At 43.3% G+C, this 14003-nt stretch overlaps 1 protein-coding gene across 1 annotated transcript in view; it reads right to left on the reverse strand.

The window, feature by feature from the left end:
- Positions 1 to 6619: 6619 nt before the first annotated feature.
- The window catches only part of LOC112845609 (uncharacterized), a 29336-nt gene continuing 21952 nt past the window's right edge, over positions 6620 to 14003 (reverse strand). Inside the window, exons 6-8 of the mRNA XM_025905029.1 lie at positions 8749 to 9081; positions 8648 to 8682; positions 6620 to 6907 (exon numbers count right to left, since the gene is read on the reverse strand). Coding sequence (XP_025760814.1) covers positions 6620 to 6907; positions 8648 to 8682; positions 8749 to 9081 — 656 coding nt within the window. The remainder of the gene's footprint in view (positions 6908 to 8647; positions 8683 to 8748; positions 9082 to 14003) is intronic.

Genomic DNA, 14003 nt, shown 5'->3' on the forward strand with positions numbered 1-14003 from the left:
CAGCTGAACATGAGAGGTTTTTGGACAAAGTTTGTGTTTTTTTCCATTGTTTAAGCACTGCTTCCAGCCAAGAGTGATACCATATATGCCCTATCAAGGGCGTAGATTTGGTTTTGGCATTGGTGGGGACGGGTGTTTCAACCACCGAACCCCGCCCTATTTCTTTTTTTTTTTTCCTTTTCGTCTTTGCTTCTTGATAAAAAAAGAAGAAATATACTTACCCACATATGCTATTCTACATGCTATTAAACCATTTAAAATTACAATTCATAGTTTTATATGTGAATTATATAATGTTAAATTACTATTAAACAAATGACTGACTAAGTATTTTAGACTTTAGTTTACTTTAGCCATATTCCACATAAATCAGGTATCATATAAAAATAAAAATAGCTTCAAATACAGTCAAGACAATAAAAGAATATGACTTAAGGACTTAAATGTGGGATGGAGCGATTTCGCAGGTCTTTCCTCCCCACTGCTGTCAGACTCCACAACAAAGACTTTTGCAGCTGATCAAACACACACTACACTGTGCAATAAGACGTTGTAAGTTGTATTTTTACTCAGTTGTATATAACATTTGTATTCTATTTTTTATCCTAATGTATATTTTATTCTATTTTATTCTACTATTTTATTCTATTCTGTACAGTTGTGTACAGTATATTATTCTTATTGTAGTCTAAATTTTTGCTATATAACTTTGCACTGTCCACTTTCTGCTGTGACAAAATGAAAGGTTATCTTATCTTATCTTAACACGATTACTTCATTTATAGTACACCAACTTCTCTTATACATTAGCACTAAGAGAACACTAAATGAACTGGTGGTTTTTGTCCATAAAACTCATCTAAGATGACCACAAAATTATTATTCTGTGCTTGATGTGCCTCACCTTTGGCCCTGGCTTTTCCCCTCTGACTGCACTAGGACATATTGATAAAATAACACATTGATTCGTGCCATATAAAAAGTGAGACATGTCAATTCAGATTCTTTGTCAAATCTACACTAATCAATCAATTTACATCAGCAGCCTAACAATTGTAGTGCAAACTGCACTACAAGGTGGAATATTTGCAAAATCATGACTACCTCATGATATTTTGTCTCAAAAATTAACCCCATGAATATGTCAGTGCCACTAGGATGAAATTATTGTGTCCCCCACATTTTAACGTTAGACATATAATTTTAACAGCCTCTTTAAACTAATATCCTGGCTTGCTCGAGGCTGCCGTTTTTTCTGACAGTTTCAATCAAAATTAGAAATGCTACTCTGAGATTGAGATAACTAATAGTGCTGCATGTTGTGCAGTTAGTTTCCAAAACACGTAATTCATGGTTGCATACAATTTTAGATTGATGTGGGCCAAAGCCTAGCATAGCTTGTAACGTTATTATGACGGAAACATTTTATGAGTGAGCTTGGCTTTAATTGACTTACAGGTTTCTTTGAAAAATACTTTCTTATATGCACGTTCTTCCTCTTTGCTACCGTCCTCCTCTCAGCGCAGGTTTGCCGCTGCTGAAACTAAACAGAGCTCCCTGAAAGGCTCAGCCAATCACATTGGCCATATTTGTCACATGAGGTCGGACTCCAGTAGAGAACGTAATTTAACTCTTTCTGCACCGCTGGGTGACTGAGACGCTCACAGATCTTTTTTTTTCTTTCTATCGGGTTTTTTTTTTTTGTTGTTGTTTTTACAAGAAGCGATCAAATTATTGGTGGGGACATGTCCCCTCCGTCCATGCCAAATCGACGCCCTTGTGCCCTATAGCTGAAGAAAAGGCTGACATTGTTATCTTTTTACAAAAAAACAGCTAAACATGAGAGGTTTTTGGACAAAGTTTGTGTTTTTTCCATTGTTTAAGCACTGCTTCCAGCCAAGAGTGATACCATATATGCCCTATAGCTGCAGAAAAGGCTAACATTGTTATCTTTTTACAAAAAAAACCCCAGCTGAACATGAGAGGTTTTTGGACCAATTTTGTGTTCTCCATTCTTTAAGCACCGGTTTGAGCACCGTTTAAGCACCGGCACCGTTTCAAAAGTACCGGTTTGGCACCGGTATCGGATAAAACCTAAACGATACCCATCCCTACTGCTGGCTGGTGAAATTAGTCACAACGAGGGTCATCCACCAAAACCTCCATGTGACTGCTCTGATGGATTGAAGCTTGTCCTGATTGGCTGGAGCTTGCATGGGAGACACCAACGTGCCTGTAAACACTCGCTGAGGATTAGCCAATCCGTGGAAAGTGACTTTAGAGTAAAAGTTGAAGCTGAAGCACGTTGGTTGCAGAGGTAAAGCCCAGCTTTTACTTTGAAAGTGAAGCTCTATGTCTCTCGTTTGGATTGCACTTTCTCAAGTTGTTGATTTTGCAGGTAAACTTCTATGCAGACTGTGGGCAACTGCAGCAATCTGCCATATGTTCTGGGCCCGTGTGTCTGGGACATCACTAAAGCTGGATTTACATCTTTGCGTCCCTTCATGTACCTGTTAGATGAGACAAAGAAAAATGCCAGTTCAGCACCACAAACCTGTGGAGATGGATCGTCCTGCAGTCCTTTAATAAGACAGTAGAGTGTAACCTCTGTGCTGCTGAATGGCAGCTGGTTGAAACGTCAGCTTGAATAAGAAGAACAAAGTGAATTTGTTTACTTCAAAAAGCCCTTTGTCTGTTATGATTTCTGTCTTTTCCTGGCAGAGAAGAAGTTAAGGACAAACAAAAAGCAGAAGCTTGAAAAAGCTTCACCTCCTTTAGAAGCTCTTCTACATATTTTTCTACATATGATGACAGCAGCTCTGAGAAGCCTTGTATAGGACCAGTACAGTAACAGGACCCTGACCAGTTCTTTTCATTTAGTTTTTAACTCTGGTTAGCAAACAGCTTGTAGGCGTCTTATTGCAACCTTCTGGCAACAGCAACACATTGCACACTGTATTAGCAAGTGCATGAAAAATACAAGTGAATATGTTTTTTAACAGATAAAAACATTAAAATAATGTTTAATTTCATGACTATTCAAAAATGCAAACAACATTTCAAGACACATTTTCAATATGGAAGGAAACAAAGGAAAGGAAACAAGGAAACCAAATGCCATTAGGTGAAGAGTTCAGGCTAAGGAGACCTTTAGATGTGTTCCTCTTGTTGTTGCTCTTTTTAGGAGATTAGATGTGAAAGTCAGTTTTTATTGTGACAGGAAGAGGCACCGATTGGCTAATAATCCTAATTATTACTGTTCTTTTGTCTGTTTGCAGAAACATGGCAGACATGTTGCTGCCCTTGAGAGAACATCATTGAAGTGAAACACAGAAGACAACAAAGATATTTGTAATGTGAGAAACTGCAAGGACATGAGCCAAAATCCAATAAAGGGAGCATCACTCCCCGAGGTCTTTAGTGTCTTCTCACATTTATGGAAATGTCCAAAGTTTTGCAGTCGTGCCTAAAAGGCTACAAAAGTGTAAAAGTGCCGTGAGCGGTCAGACATGAAACTGTGATGTTTGTCACTGGAGGAGGAAGTTTCCATGATTTTGATTTAAAGACTTAAAAAGATCAAAGAAGTGCTTCCTGTAAATCACAGCTGAACCTTTATGAGCCTGTAAGCTCTGCCAGTCAATTCACAACGTTGAAGCTTTTCCAGCTCTTTAACATGGCTGCAGGGAGCTCTGCCCGAAGTCTGAAGCCCAGGGTTTAGACATGACCCACACAGAGTAGAGACCAGTCAGGAATCATAATATCCACTCTAGAGCGAACAAAGGCAGGTGTCTACTAACCAAAGAAATCTACAGACGGAGGTTAAGTGTGCATCATTTCTATACAGTCAAAGTCAATAGAAAATGATGTTAAAATGATGATGAAGTGAGTGAACCAGGCCACACAGAAATCTGATCCCAAACACTGATTCAGGTAGATTATAATAAACTGATAATACAGATATATTTCTCATTCTAATCCACAAATAGAAAGTACTTCATGTGTTTGTCTGTGGGGCATCACAAACACAAAGCTGTAGAGACACAAATCTGCTGAGTCGGCTGGTAATAAGGGAAGATTTTCTCCGTGTGAGCCGACGGGTTTGAACCCACTGTCGGGCCTTTCTGTGAGAAGTCTGCATGTTCTCCCCATGTCTGCGTGGATTATTTGCTGAGTCTAAATGTGCCAATGCTCGTCTGTCTCCATGTGTCAAAAGTCTGGCTGTACTTCACAGCAAAAGATGCAAACTCAGCAGCCTGCAACAAGTGCTTTAAGCTGATACTGTGATACTGTCAAAGGAGGTAACACCTCAAATCTGATGAAACACCTGGTGACGCATAGCGGGTTTTTTTAAAGCCGAGAAATGCGCCGTGTTTGATAGCTTGCTGCGAGACCTCACACCGAGCACATCTACTGCGGGTGTGGTGCCTGTTATCGGACCCGGAGTTAGCAACATCCCCCAAGAACCCGAAGAGTAGAGTCCTGGTCCCTAGCCCTGCCAGTGTAGCAGAAATGATGACGGATGATGATGGCAGCAGCAGCTGTTCTCCTCTGCTTGAGTAGCTTCATGTTGTTCGTGTGTAATTTACATTAAGTACACTAACCAGGTTATTATATTAATGCATGTAAGGTGAACTAGCAAACACCGTGGTAGTTACATGCGGCTGTCTTCTTGTTTGATGGCAGATGCTCCCTTCACCCTGGCCAAAAAGGCTAAAATGACCAAAGAAAAAGAGGGAAACACCTAAACATGAGAGGTTTTTGGACAAAGTTTGTGTTTTCTATTCTTTAAGCACCGGTTCAAGCACCGGCACCATTTCAAAAGTACCGGTTTCGTACTGGTATCGGATAAAACCTAAACGATACCCATCCCTAGTTCAAAGCACTTCATAATGATGGAGGTGAGTTTGACAGGACGGTAGTGGTTAAAGCAGGAGGTAGATGACTTCTTGGGTACAGTAATGATGGTGGCGGCTTAGAGGCATGTGGGAACGGCGGCCTGACCCTAGTGATGTGTTAAAGATGTCTGTGAAGACATTTGTGAGTTCCACAGCATAGTCCGTCGGTGCTCGTCCGAGGATGTTATCAGGACCTGGAGCTTTGCGTGTATTGATTTTGGCAGTAGACTTGTAGTCTGTGATGGTTTGTATTCCTTGCCACTGACTCCAAGGCTGTGTCCCAATTCAGGGTATGCACGCTTGAAGTACGCACACTACGCGTACTACGGACGGTGCGTACTACAAGTACGGGAAGTGCGGAAGTGAGAGGCTTGTGAAATGGGACGGTCTAGCCTTCGTCGCGCTGTTCAGGTTGCCTAGCAACCATGATACTAACTGCGAGAAACGTGTCATACAGCAGTGTGTGACAGAAATGAAGGAGAAAAAATGTTTTGTTGGTCCTTCATTTTTGTCATGACAACACTTTGATCAGTTGAGTATCTGAGGCTGAGACCACGGGACTGTAAAACATGATTGGTGGGCTTTATTTCTGTACTGAACAGTCATTTTAAGATTAGCTAGTAAATAACAATTAGCTAACGTTGTTCATGAAACTAAAATCATCTAACTGTGGTAATGTACATATTATATTGCCAATATTATATGTATTTGTAACAGAGCGAAGGTGATTTTTGCACAGTGTTATTAAAGGAGGGAAACCTTCCTCAAAATGGACAGAGCAGTGGAGCAGCCAAGGGAATGCAAACGAATTAAAAACTGTATGACTAAAACATAATCTATTATATTTAAACAGTTAAAAATGTAAAATGAATTAAAACAACCCTGGCCAGGGAACAACACAATAGAAATCAATAAAACACAACATTAAAAATCCAGTGGCGTCCGCCACAGTATAAAAGTCACTAAACATTTACAATCCAGGCAAGCGGTGCAGAACGGGGAAACCCGACGGCGTCCTCGCCTTCCTGTCCCTGTTCTCCGCTCCAGCGCGCTATTAAAAAAAAAGAAGAAAAAAAAGGGCAGCGACAGTAACTAGTCTTTTAGCGGCTACCGTTCAATAAAGTGGGATAAGTCAGAAGACTTACCCCAGGTGGGCAGAGCTCTCAACTCTCTCTCTCTAACTATATATATATATATATATATATATATATACACACACAAACATCACTAATGTCACATAACTTTGCCGACATGTGGCCAACAGTAATGTTTTAATGTTCTTCGTTATTAAACATTCGCACATAAATAAGTGACATAATATTCAGTACTCACTTTTGACAGTTCACTCTTCGGCCGCTCCCTTCTGCCGTATTTTGCGGCAAAATTACCCACACCCACCGCCGCGCTATGGATTATGGGATATATGGGGCCACGAAGCGTGCACCGGACCACGCTTGATATTTGGGGAAATCAACGGCGCATCTGGAGTATGCATTTGAAGTACACTTTGAATTGGGACAGCCGTCGTCGCGTGGCGGTGACGTATTCGCACTTGAAATGCGTACTTCAAGCGTGCATACCCTGAATTGGGACACAGCCCAAGTATCTCTGCTGTCGCTGAAGCTTTGCTGTAGCTGATGCCACGTGACAGGTTTGCCCTTGCTGTTCTTAGGCTCACCTAATTCCCTGCTCTGAAGGCTTGCATTTTTCAACCTTAGGAGCATTTAAACCTGACCTGTGAGCCATGGTTTCTGATTGGCCCGGACAGTGACAGTCCTGGTCTCTATGACATCATCGATGCATTTTGGGATGTAGGCAATGACAGTTTCTGTATATTCCTGAAAGTCTGTGGTGTTGTCGTGTGTGGCAGCCTGTGGTGGAAAAGCAGTCTTGCAGTGCCTCTGAGGACCCTTCTGGCCACACCTGTACCTGCTTACAAACTGGTTTGGTGACTCTGACCAGGGCCTGGAGGAACCCATGGCACACCTAGGTTTCTGCCTGTAGTACTGACCCTTATGCAAAATAGGTGGAATTAAGACACAGTTCCAAAAGCAAACACAACTGATCAGTGCTGAGAGTGGTCCTGTTGCTAAGGTTGGGGTGATCCTGTAATCTCTTATGAACTACCTCCAACGCTTCTATGACTGGGATGCAAGTGAAGACAGATGTAACATCTCTCTCTCACTGTACATGTACTGTTTATAAAAATAGGGGACAAATGTTTGACATCAATTTTGTTCGATTTGAAGAAGGTGGGGGGGGGGCAACTTCACTCACATGTGTTTATAAGGTTGGGAAAACCTGCAGTCAGCTGAGACTTAAGAAGTCACTTGGATGAGTGACGAAACATTTCTCCAACTGAAAATGTCCAGATGAACAGAATCAACCTTTTGGGATTACCTGGATTATTACCTGGATGATTAAGCACGCATGAAGACGTTATTTTATTAATATTTTTAAAATGATAGCAGCACAAACAAAAATTTTTGCAGCACAAACCCGCACAAATGTTCGACATCAATTTTGTTTGATTCCATTAATGTGGGGGGGGCTGGTTGACCTTTGATGACCTCTAGAAATTTTTAGTAATATCTTTTAAATGATAGTAGCACAAACGTTTGACATCAATTTTGTTTGATTTGGGTAATGTGGGGGGGCTGGTTGACCTTTTGACCTTTACATTTTTGTTAATATCTTTAAAACAGAAGCAGCACAAACAACAATTTTAGCAGGACAAACCAGCACAAACGTAGGGCAGTTGATTGACACCCATTTTGTTTGATTTAATTAATGTGGGGGGGCTGGTTGACCTCTGATGACCTCTAGAAATTTTTATTAATATCTTTAAAATGATAGCAGCACAAACGAAAATTTTTGCAGCACAAAGCAACACAAACGTAGCACAAACGTTTGATACCACTTTTGTTGGATTTGAAGAAGGTGGGGGGGCCAACTTCACTCACATAGATTTTTTCAGTCAGTTTTTAAAGTTTCACTCGCTCAGCGTCTCTCCTCTTATCACCGCTGATCAGACACATTTATTTATTTGAAGATGCAGTTAGCGGCTGACACGCTGATGATGCTCAGTAGATCTGATCTTTGTATCTGGATTTATTTGACAGGGACAGTGTTCATGTTCATGGACATCAGGATAAAAACAGAAGATGGAAACCTGCCAGATTTGAGCTAAACTGCTCATTTCCATGTGTAGTCCCTGGGCAGGTCACATGACTCTATCCAACATACAAAGACACACAGACACACAAGAAAAGCCAGAGAAACAAAGACAAATCCAAACAATCCATCATACTGAGTTAAAGTGATCACAGGTCTGCTTTGTTGGAGATGAGCCTTCAAAGTGGAACATGTGGACTGTTCCTTTATTACTACCACTGAAGGCCACGCCCCTCTGGTCATGTGATCATGTGGTTTGTAGGAACGCTCCTCTTCCTCAGAGGATCCACCTGTGCTTCCTCTCCTCTCTCCTCCACCTGTTACAGTGAGGGAACGTCCTCCATGATGGAGGAGCTGCTGGAAAGTGCTGAGAGTTTCCTCCAGAGTGAGACCTCTGTCACAGTTCAGAGGATCTACGGCAGCAGAGACCTTCATGGACACTAAAAGTCTCAAACACACAACAACAACATCACACTGACTCCACTCTGACATCACTGATCAATAATCAAAGAACACACAGATCAAACTGATTGATCAGCCATCAGAGGAGTCGGATCAATGGAGCTGCTTCTGTTCCTGATGTCCCCTGTTTGATCCTGGACCTGAACTCTCCCTGCAGAGGAGACACAAGACAGTCAGACAGAGATTGAGAATCAAACAAACAAATAAAGATACTAACCTTTGACTTTCAGCAGCACAGTTTTCAATCTGATCCAAATGTCCTTGCTCTGGACACCACATTCATATTCTCCACTGTCTCTCTCTGTGGGGTGTTTCAGGGTCAGACTGAGGTCTCCAGTTTTCAGCAGGTCTTCATTCATCTTCGTTCGGTCTCTGTAATCCTGGTGCTGTTCTTCAGGCTGGTCAGAGCCGTTTTCATACACGTGGACCAAAACTGATGGTTCAGGTTCTTCACGTCCCCACTCCACTCTACCATCTCCAGGCAGGTTTTGTGTGGTTTTGAAGGGCAGCTGGACAGACTCCGCCCCCTCCTCCACCTCCACCTGACAGACTGAGAGGACAACAAACACAACATGAGCTGTACAAAGTGTGATTGGTGTTGACAGAGCAGCATCATGTGACTCTTGTTCTGCACTAAATGAAGCGATGGAGTGGCGCCTCCTTCAGGCAGAGAAACAGCTCATGGAGAGAAATAATTATTAGAGCAAAAACAAGAGTGGAGCTGCAAATAAGGCCGAGAGGAACGCTGCAGAAAACTGTTCATGTGTGAATTCATCACTTCATAGATTTATTTGAGCACTAAAATCAGAGCTGCTTCTATTTCTAATATGACAGCTGTACATTAGAGCTGGAACACTTTAAATGTGAGCCATAAAAACATGATACTCTACAAGTGCATTCAGCTCTGACACTCACATCATGAAGGAGACGTGGAAATCACTTTGTTACACAAATCAAAGTCAAATCAATTCTATTGATGGAATATTGTGTGATCAATAGACTGATCAGTTTCTAATCTGTCATCTATCAGCTGCAAATCCAGCAGTGTCAAACAGACTTGGCAGCAGATTAGGACCAAACACAAACACATTGAGACTTTTTCTTCATCAGCAGTTGCAGGTAAATTGCAGCAACAATGCGACTCAGACAGTTTCTCTATAACTGCAGGGCTTCCTGCGCTGCTGTTAGTCAGATACGGATCAACAGGTTGTGGATAGAAAGCAGATTCCTTCAGCAGAGGATCCATATCACACTTGAAGCATGTCGTCGGGAAAACAATCAGTGAAAATGGGACACTTTGAGCCAATTTGAGCCTCAAACTCTGAACATAACCTGCTGCAGACCAGCTGATGTGTTCAGTTACCATGGTGAGGAATTTCACAATAAAGGAGGCGTACGCTCTGTCTTTTCCCGGCCCGACGCTCTGGAACATTTTAGACAAGTTTCCTGGCAGAATACGATCCCGTCCGGAGGCCGACACCATCCTTATCCACATGGGCACAAACCGGATTCCAAACAGCGCTCCCACTTCCTCAAACTGGACTTTGTGTGTCTTTGTGAGGCTGTGAAACAAGCCCACCGTAGTGTTTGTATCTGCGGCCCCACTCCCACCTGTGGCCGTGGGGCGTTTGGGCGGCTGCTCGGCTTCCACACCTGGCTCTCCTCTGTGTGTGACTCCCACAGCCTGGGCTTTAGAGACAACTTCAATGTTTTCTGGGACAGGAGGCATCTTTCTGCAGCAGATGGGCTCCACTTCAACCAATCAGGAGCCAGATCCTCTCTGCTAACATATCATATGGAGTCCAGCGTGCAGGAAACACTCCATCAAGTACCTGTCCACACCTGCCCACACCTGCTGACCGCTCCGTCACTGACTGACGTCCCCCAGGTCCTAGTCCCTATCATCTCAGTTCCACTCTAAACACTAATACATGTTCAGCTGGACTCGGAGCCTCTGGAGACATTTTGGATATTCCAGTCATAATAACTAACAGGACAGTTTGTGCAAGGTGGAGAAAATCTGCTGCATCATCCCATTGATGAAGCATTCAGCTCCACCCTACAGTTTCTCTGCTGCCTCCATCCACCTTGGTTCACTTTGCTCTTCTTAGTGTTGGAGCTCTGAATAGTCAGGCTTTTATTCTGAAGGATTTTACAACTTCCCCTCAGCTTGATTTGATGTTTTGAACAGAAACATGATGAAATCTGGAGAGGACTGTCTAGTCTGTGAACTCTGACCCCACATATGATTGTTTCAGTCAGCCCAGAGAAAGTGGCTGGGTGGGTGGAGCTTTGGCTTCAAATGCTCCCCTATTAAGGTGGATGAAGGGTGTAGTTTGGAGGTGCTGCTTGTTAAAGTGTGAAACAGCTCCTATCTGTGCAGGTATCTCCGCCCTCCTAAGACTCTATCAGAGTTGGAGCTGAACTCTCAGATGTTTCCTGCTCCATGGTTCTTATGTGTGATCACATGATCTGAGCTGCTGATTTTAAGATCCATGTTGATGATCTTACTGACTCATTTGCCACAGAGTTCCTCAGTACAGTAAATTCATTGGTTTCAAACAGCGTGTTGTTGGCCTACATATAACTGCTTCTAGCAGTCTTCATGTATGTGGAATGAGAGGGGAGATGTTATCAGGACCAGTTGCTGATTGGACGTCTCACAGCTGTGAGCGCAGTGCTGAAACTTTGGCTCTGTCCTGTAGCTCTTCACTCAGTCCTCACCCTGAGTGTTTAGAGCCCAGCCCCACATATTCCTGCTCCTCAGGAATTCTGGGATTTGGAGGAAACACAGCTAAACTGACCTGAAGCTGACACGGAGGTCAAGGGGGAGGAGCCACAATACAAGCTGCATCCAGCCAATGGGTGCACTGTTGAGCCTGAGCCCATGGATGTGCAGAGGGTCACATGTTTAGTCCCATTTGTAGAAATGTGTCCATAATGAAGACAAATGCAGTCACACAGCTCTGCAACAGCACAAATCACTTTGATGGAGTTTGTTTGTGCTGCTCTCAGATCTGTACAACACTGACATGTGTGTCAACATGCTGCAGACTCACAAAGATGTGCCGTGTTAGCTTCATGTGTCCATCTGACACTATATTATAGTGACTTGAAGAAATCCCTGCAGCATCACATGCAGAACAAACAGAGGCCACGTGTGGCACAGTTCCTGTAACGGGATGAATCCGTGGATGTGTCGGGATCTGACGCTGAATCATGTTGCTGTTCTTTTCCACATGGTACAGGTCAGCTGTTCCACACAGATTTCAGCTTTCTAGAAGAGTTAGTCTGGAATAAAGCAGCTCTCCTCTGGACCAATCCTGCCTCCAGCTGAGCCGTCACACACACACACATTCACACACAGTCCCAGCAGTTTGTAGCACAGCAGTGATCCTTCTATCAGAAACATGCTGCTTCTCCTTCATCCTCCTCTCATTGATCTGAATCAGCTGTTTTCACAGAGAAACGCTGCACAAATCCTTCACTCCACTATTTCTGTCAGCAGATGACTCGCTCTATCATGGCTGCTGCTCCTTTTTCACTCATTTGTGCTTTGAATCAAATCTGTTTCTCATCATCACCATGAACAGGCTGCTCATCAATCAGCACATTAGCTGTAGATCAGCTGCACACTGATGAAGATGCTCAGACAGACGGGCACACAGAGGACTTTATGATCTGTTCTTACATTCAGTCCAACATGGATCATTTCAGAGTCCAATCATCTCTGGAAACTTGTGCTTACATGGCACACGGTGCGCTGGGCTACTTCAACAAATAGCACTACACCTCTGGTTGTCAGCTTCATCTCTCCATCGCTCTCCCCGTGGCTACAGTACAAGTGAGCTGACACATCCATCAGTGGAGACTGTGGGCCAGTAAGGAGCAGCAGCTGCCTGCAACATGGGCTTTACATTGAAAACAGCCACAAGTCTGGGCCTAACCACGCCTTTGGACTTCTTCTTCATTTCCATGAGATTTACATTTCAGGGAGTTCCCCTGGAAAAAGAGCCATTTTGAAAGCTGTTTGCTGACTTCATCAATAATCTGCTTCAATCATCCAGATGAGAATTCTGAGAATGGAGCAGCCCTGATAGCAGCTCATAGGATCACAGTGTTTTTCATTCAGCTGATTGATTTCACAGGTTAGGAGGTGAACAATCTAACTGTGCTCCTCCTTCCACCTTTGGACCACTCATTTAGTGACAGCCAGGATTTGACAATCAGCTGTGACACAGGAAAACATGAGGTGGGAAACTCTGGAGAAGATTTGCTTTTCTCTACAGGGGAGGCTCGCACATCTAATCTGCTCACAATCACTCAACTCACTTCAACAACATGCTGACTCAGTCATTTCTGCACGTTTCCTCATGTTACAGCCCTGACTTCAGTTCAGCTGAGGAGGAGATGAGGGAGGAGAGAGCAGTGGTGGAGGAGGCAGATAAGGAAGAAGAGGAGGAGAAGATCCAAAGAGGAGGCAGGGGGAGAGGCTCAGGAACAGTTAGGATCAGAGACTTTGAGCCATCATGGACTCCCACTCCTTCCATCCAGCCCTGTGTGGATCAGCAGCTCCAAAATGTCTGCTCACTCATGTTCTTACTGTCTGTGCTCTTCTTTCATTTCACTCATTATATATGAACGGCTCCTAAATCACACTGGATATGGATTTTCTGTCCATCCACACTAATTCTCTTCATTCTCAGCTGATTGTTTGGATGCTCTTTGATAGCACATTGAAAATCCTCACAGTGACTTCTATTGCCACACTGACTGGACAAATACAAAGTTGAAGGCTTCATGTGTTTGGCACCAATAATACTTTGGTAGGTCTGAATTGTGTTTTGAACCATCTCTCAGGACCAAAGTCTTTTTGCTTCATTCACAAAGAGCTGAAGGCTTTTTACCTCACAGTTTGTCCTGTGATATTATTGGATGATGGACTATGGAAAACACAAATGTGCACTTCTTAATGGCTCATATGTGCTGTGAAAGAGCTCTTTGTCATCTTGAAGCCTTTTCAATAGTTTTTCTTTGGCTGTTTGTAAAGTTTTCTGTGTGAACTCTCAGGAATCTGGAGCAGTCTAATAGAAGTCTACTGGGGTATAGAGGGAGGAGCTTCTGTCAGACTCTTTCTGATGAGGAACTGAAGCCGCTCTCATGGTCTCATCAAATCCATCAGACTCTGCTGAGAAAAACAGTCATGTGACCTCTCAGAACAAACAGCCTGTTAGTTTCCTGCTGCCTCCATCACTCACTTTCATTCACTCTCAATCACACTAACATGTTAAAGCAGCGCTATAGCTCACCTGGCTGAGCAGGTGGACTGAAGGCGGGGCTTACTACAGGTGCCTGTGTGTCCCTCACTCTCTCCCCACTTTCCTGTCTACTCTCTGCACCTATATAATAAAGGCAAAAATGCCTCCAATAGAAATCTTTGCAAACACAAAGTCCCACAGCAGCCCCGTGTTC

Source organism: Oreochromis niloticus, unplaced genomic scaffold, assembly GCF_001858045.2.
Source record: "Oreochromis niloticus isolate F11D_XX unplaced genomic scaffold, O_niloticus_UMD_NMBU tig00008098_pilon, whole genome shotgun sequence".
Classification (NCBI taxonomy): Eukaryota; Metazoa; Chordata; class Actinopteri; order Cichliformes; family Cichlidae; genus Oreochromis; species Oreochromis niloticus.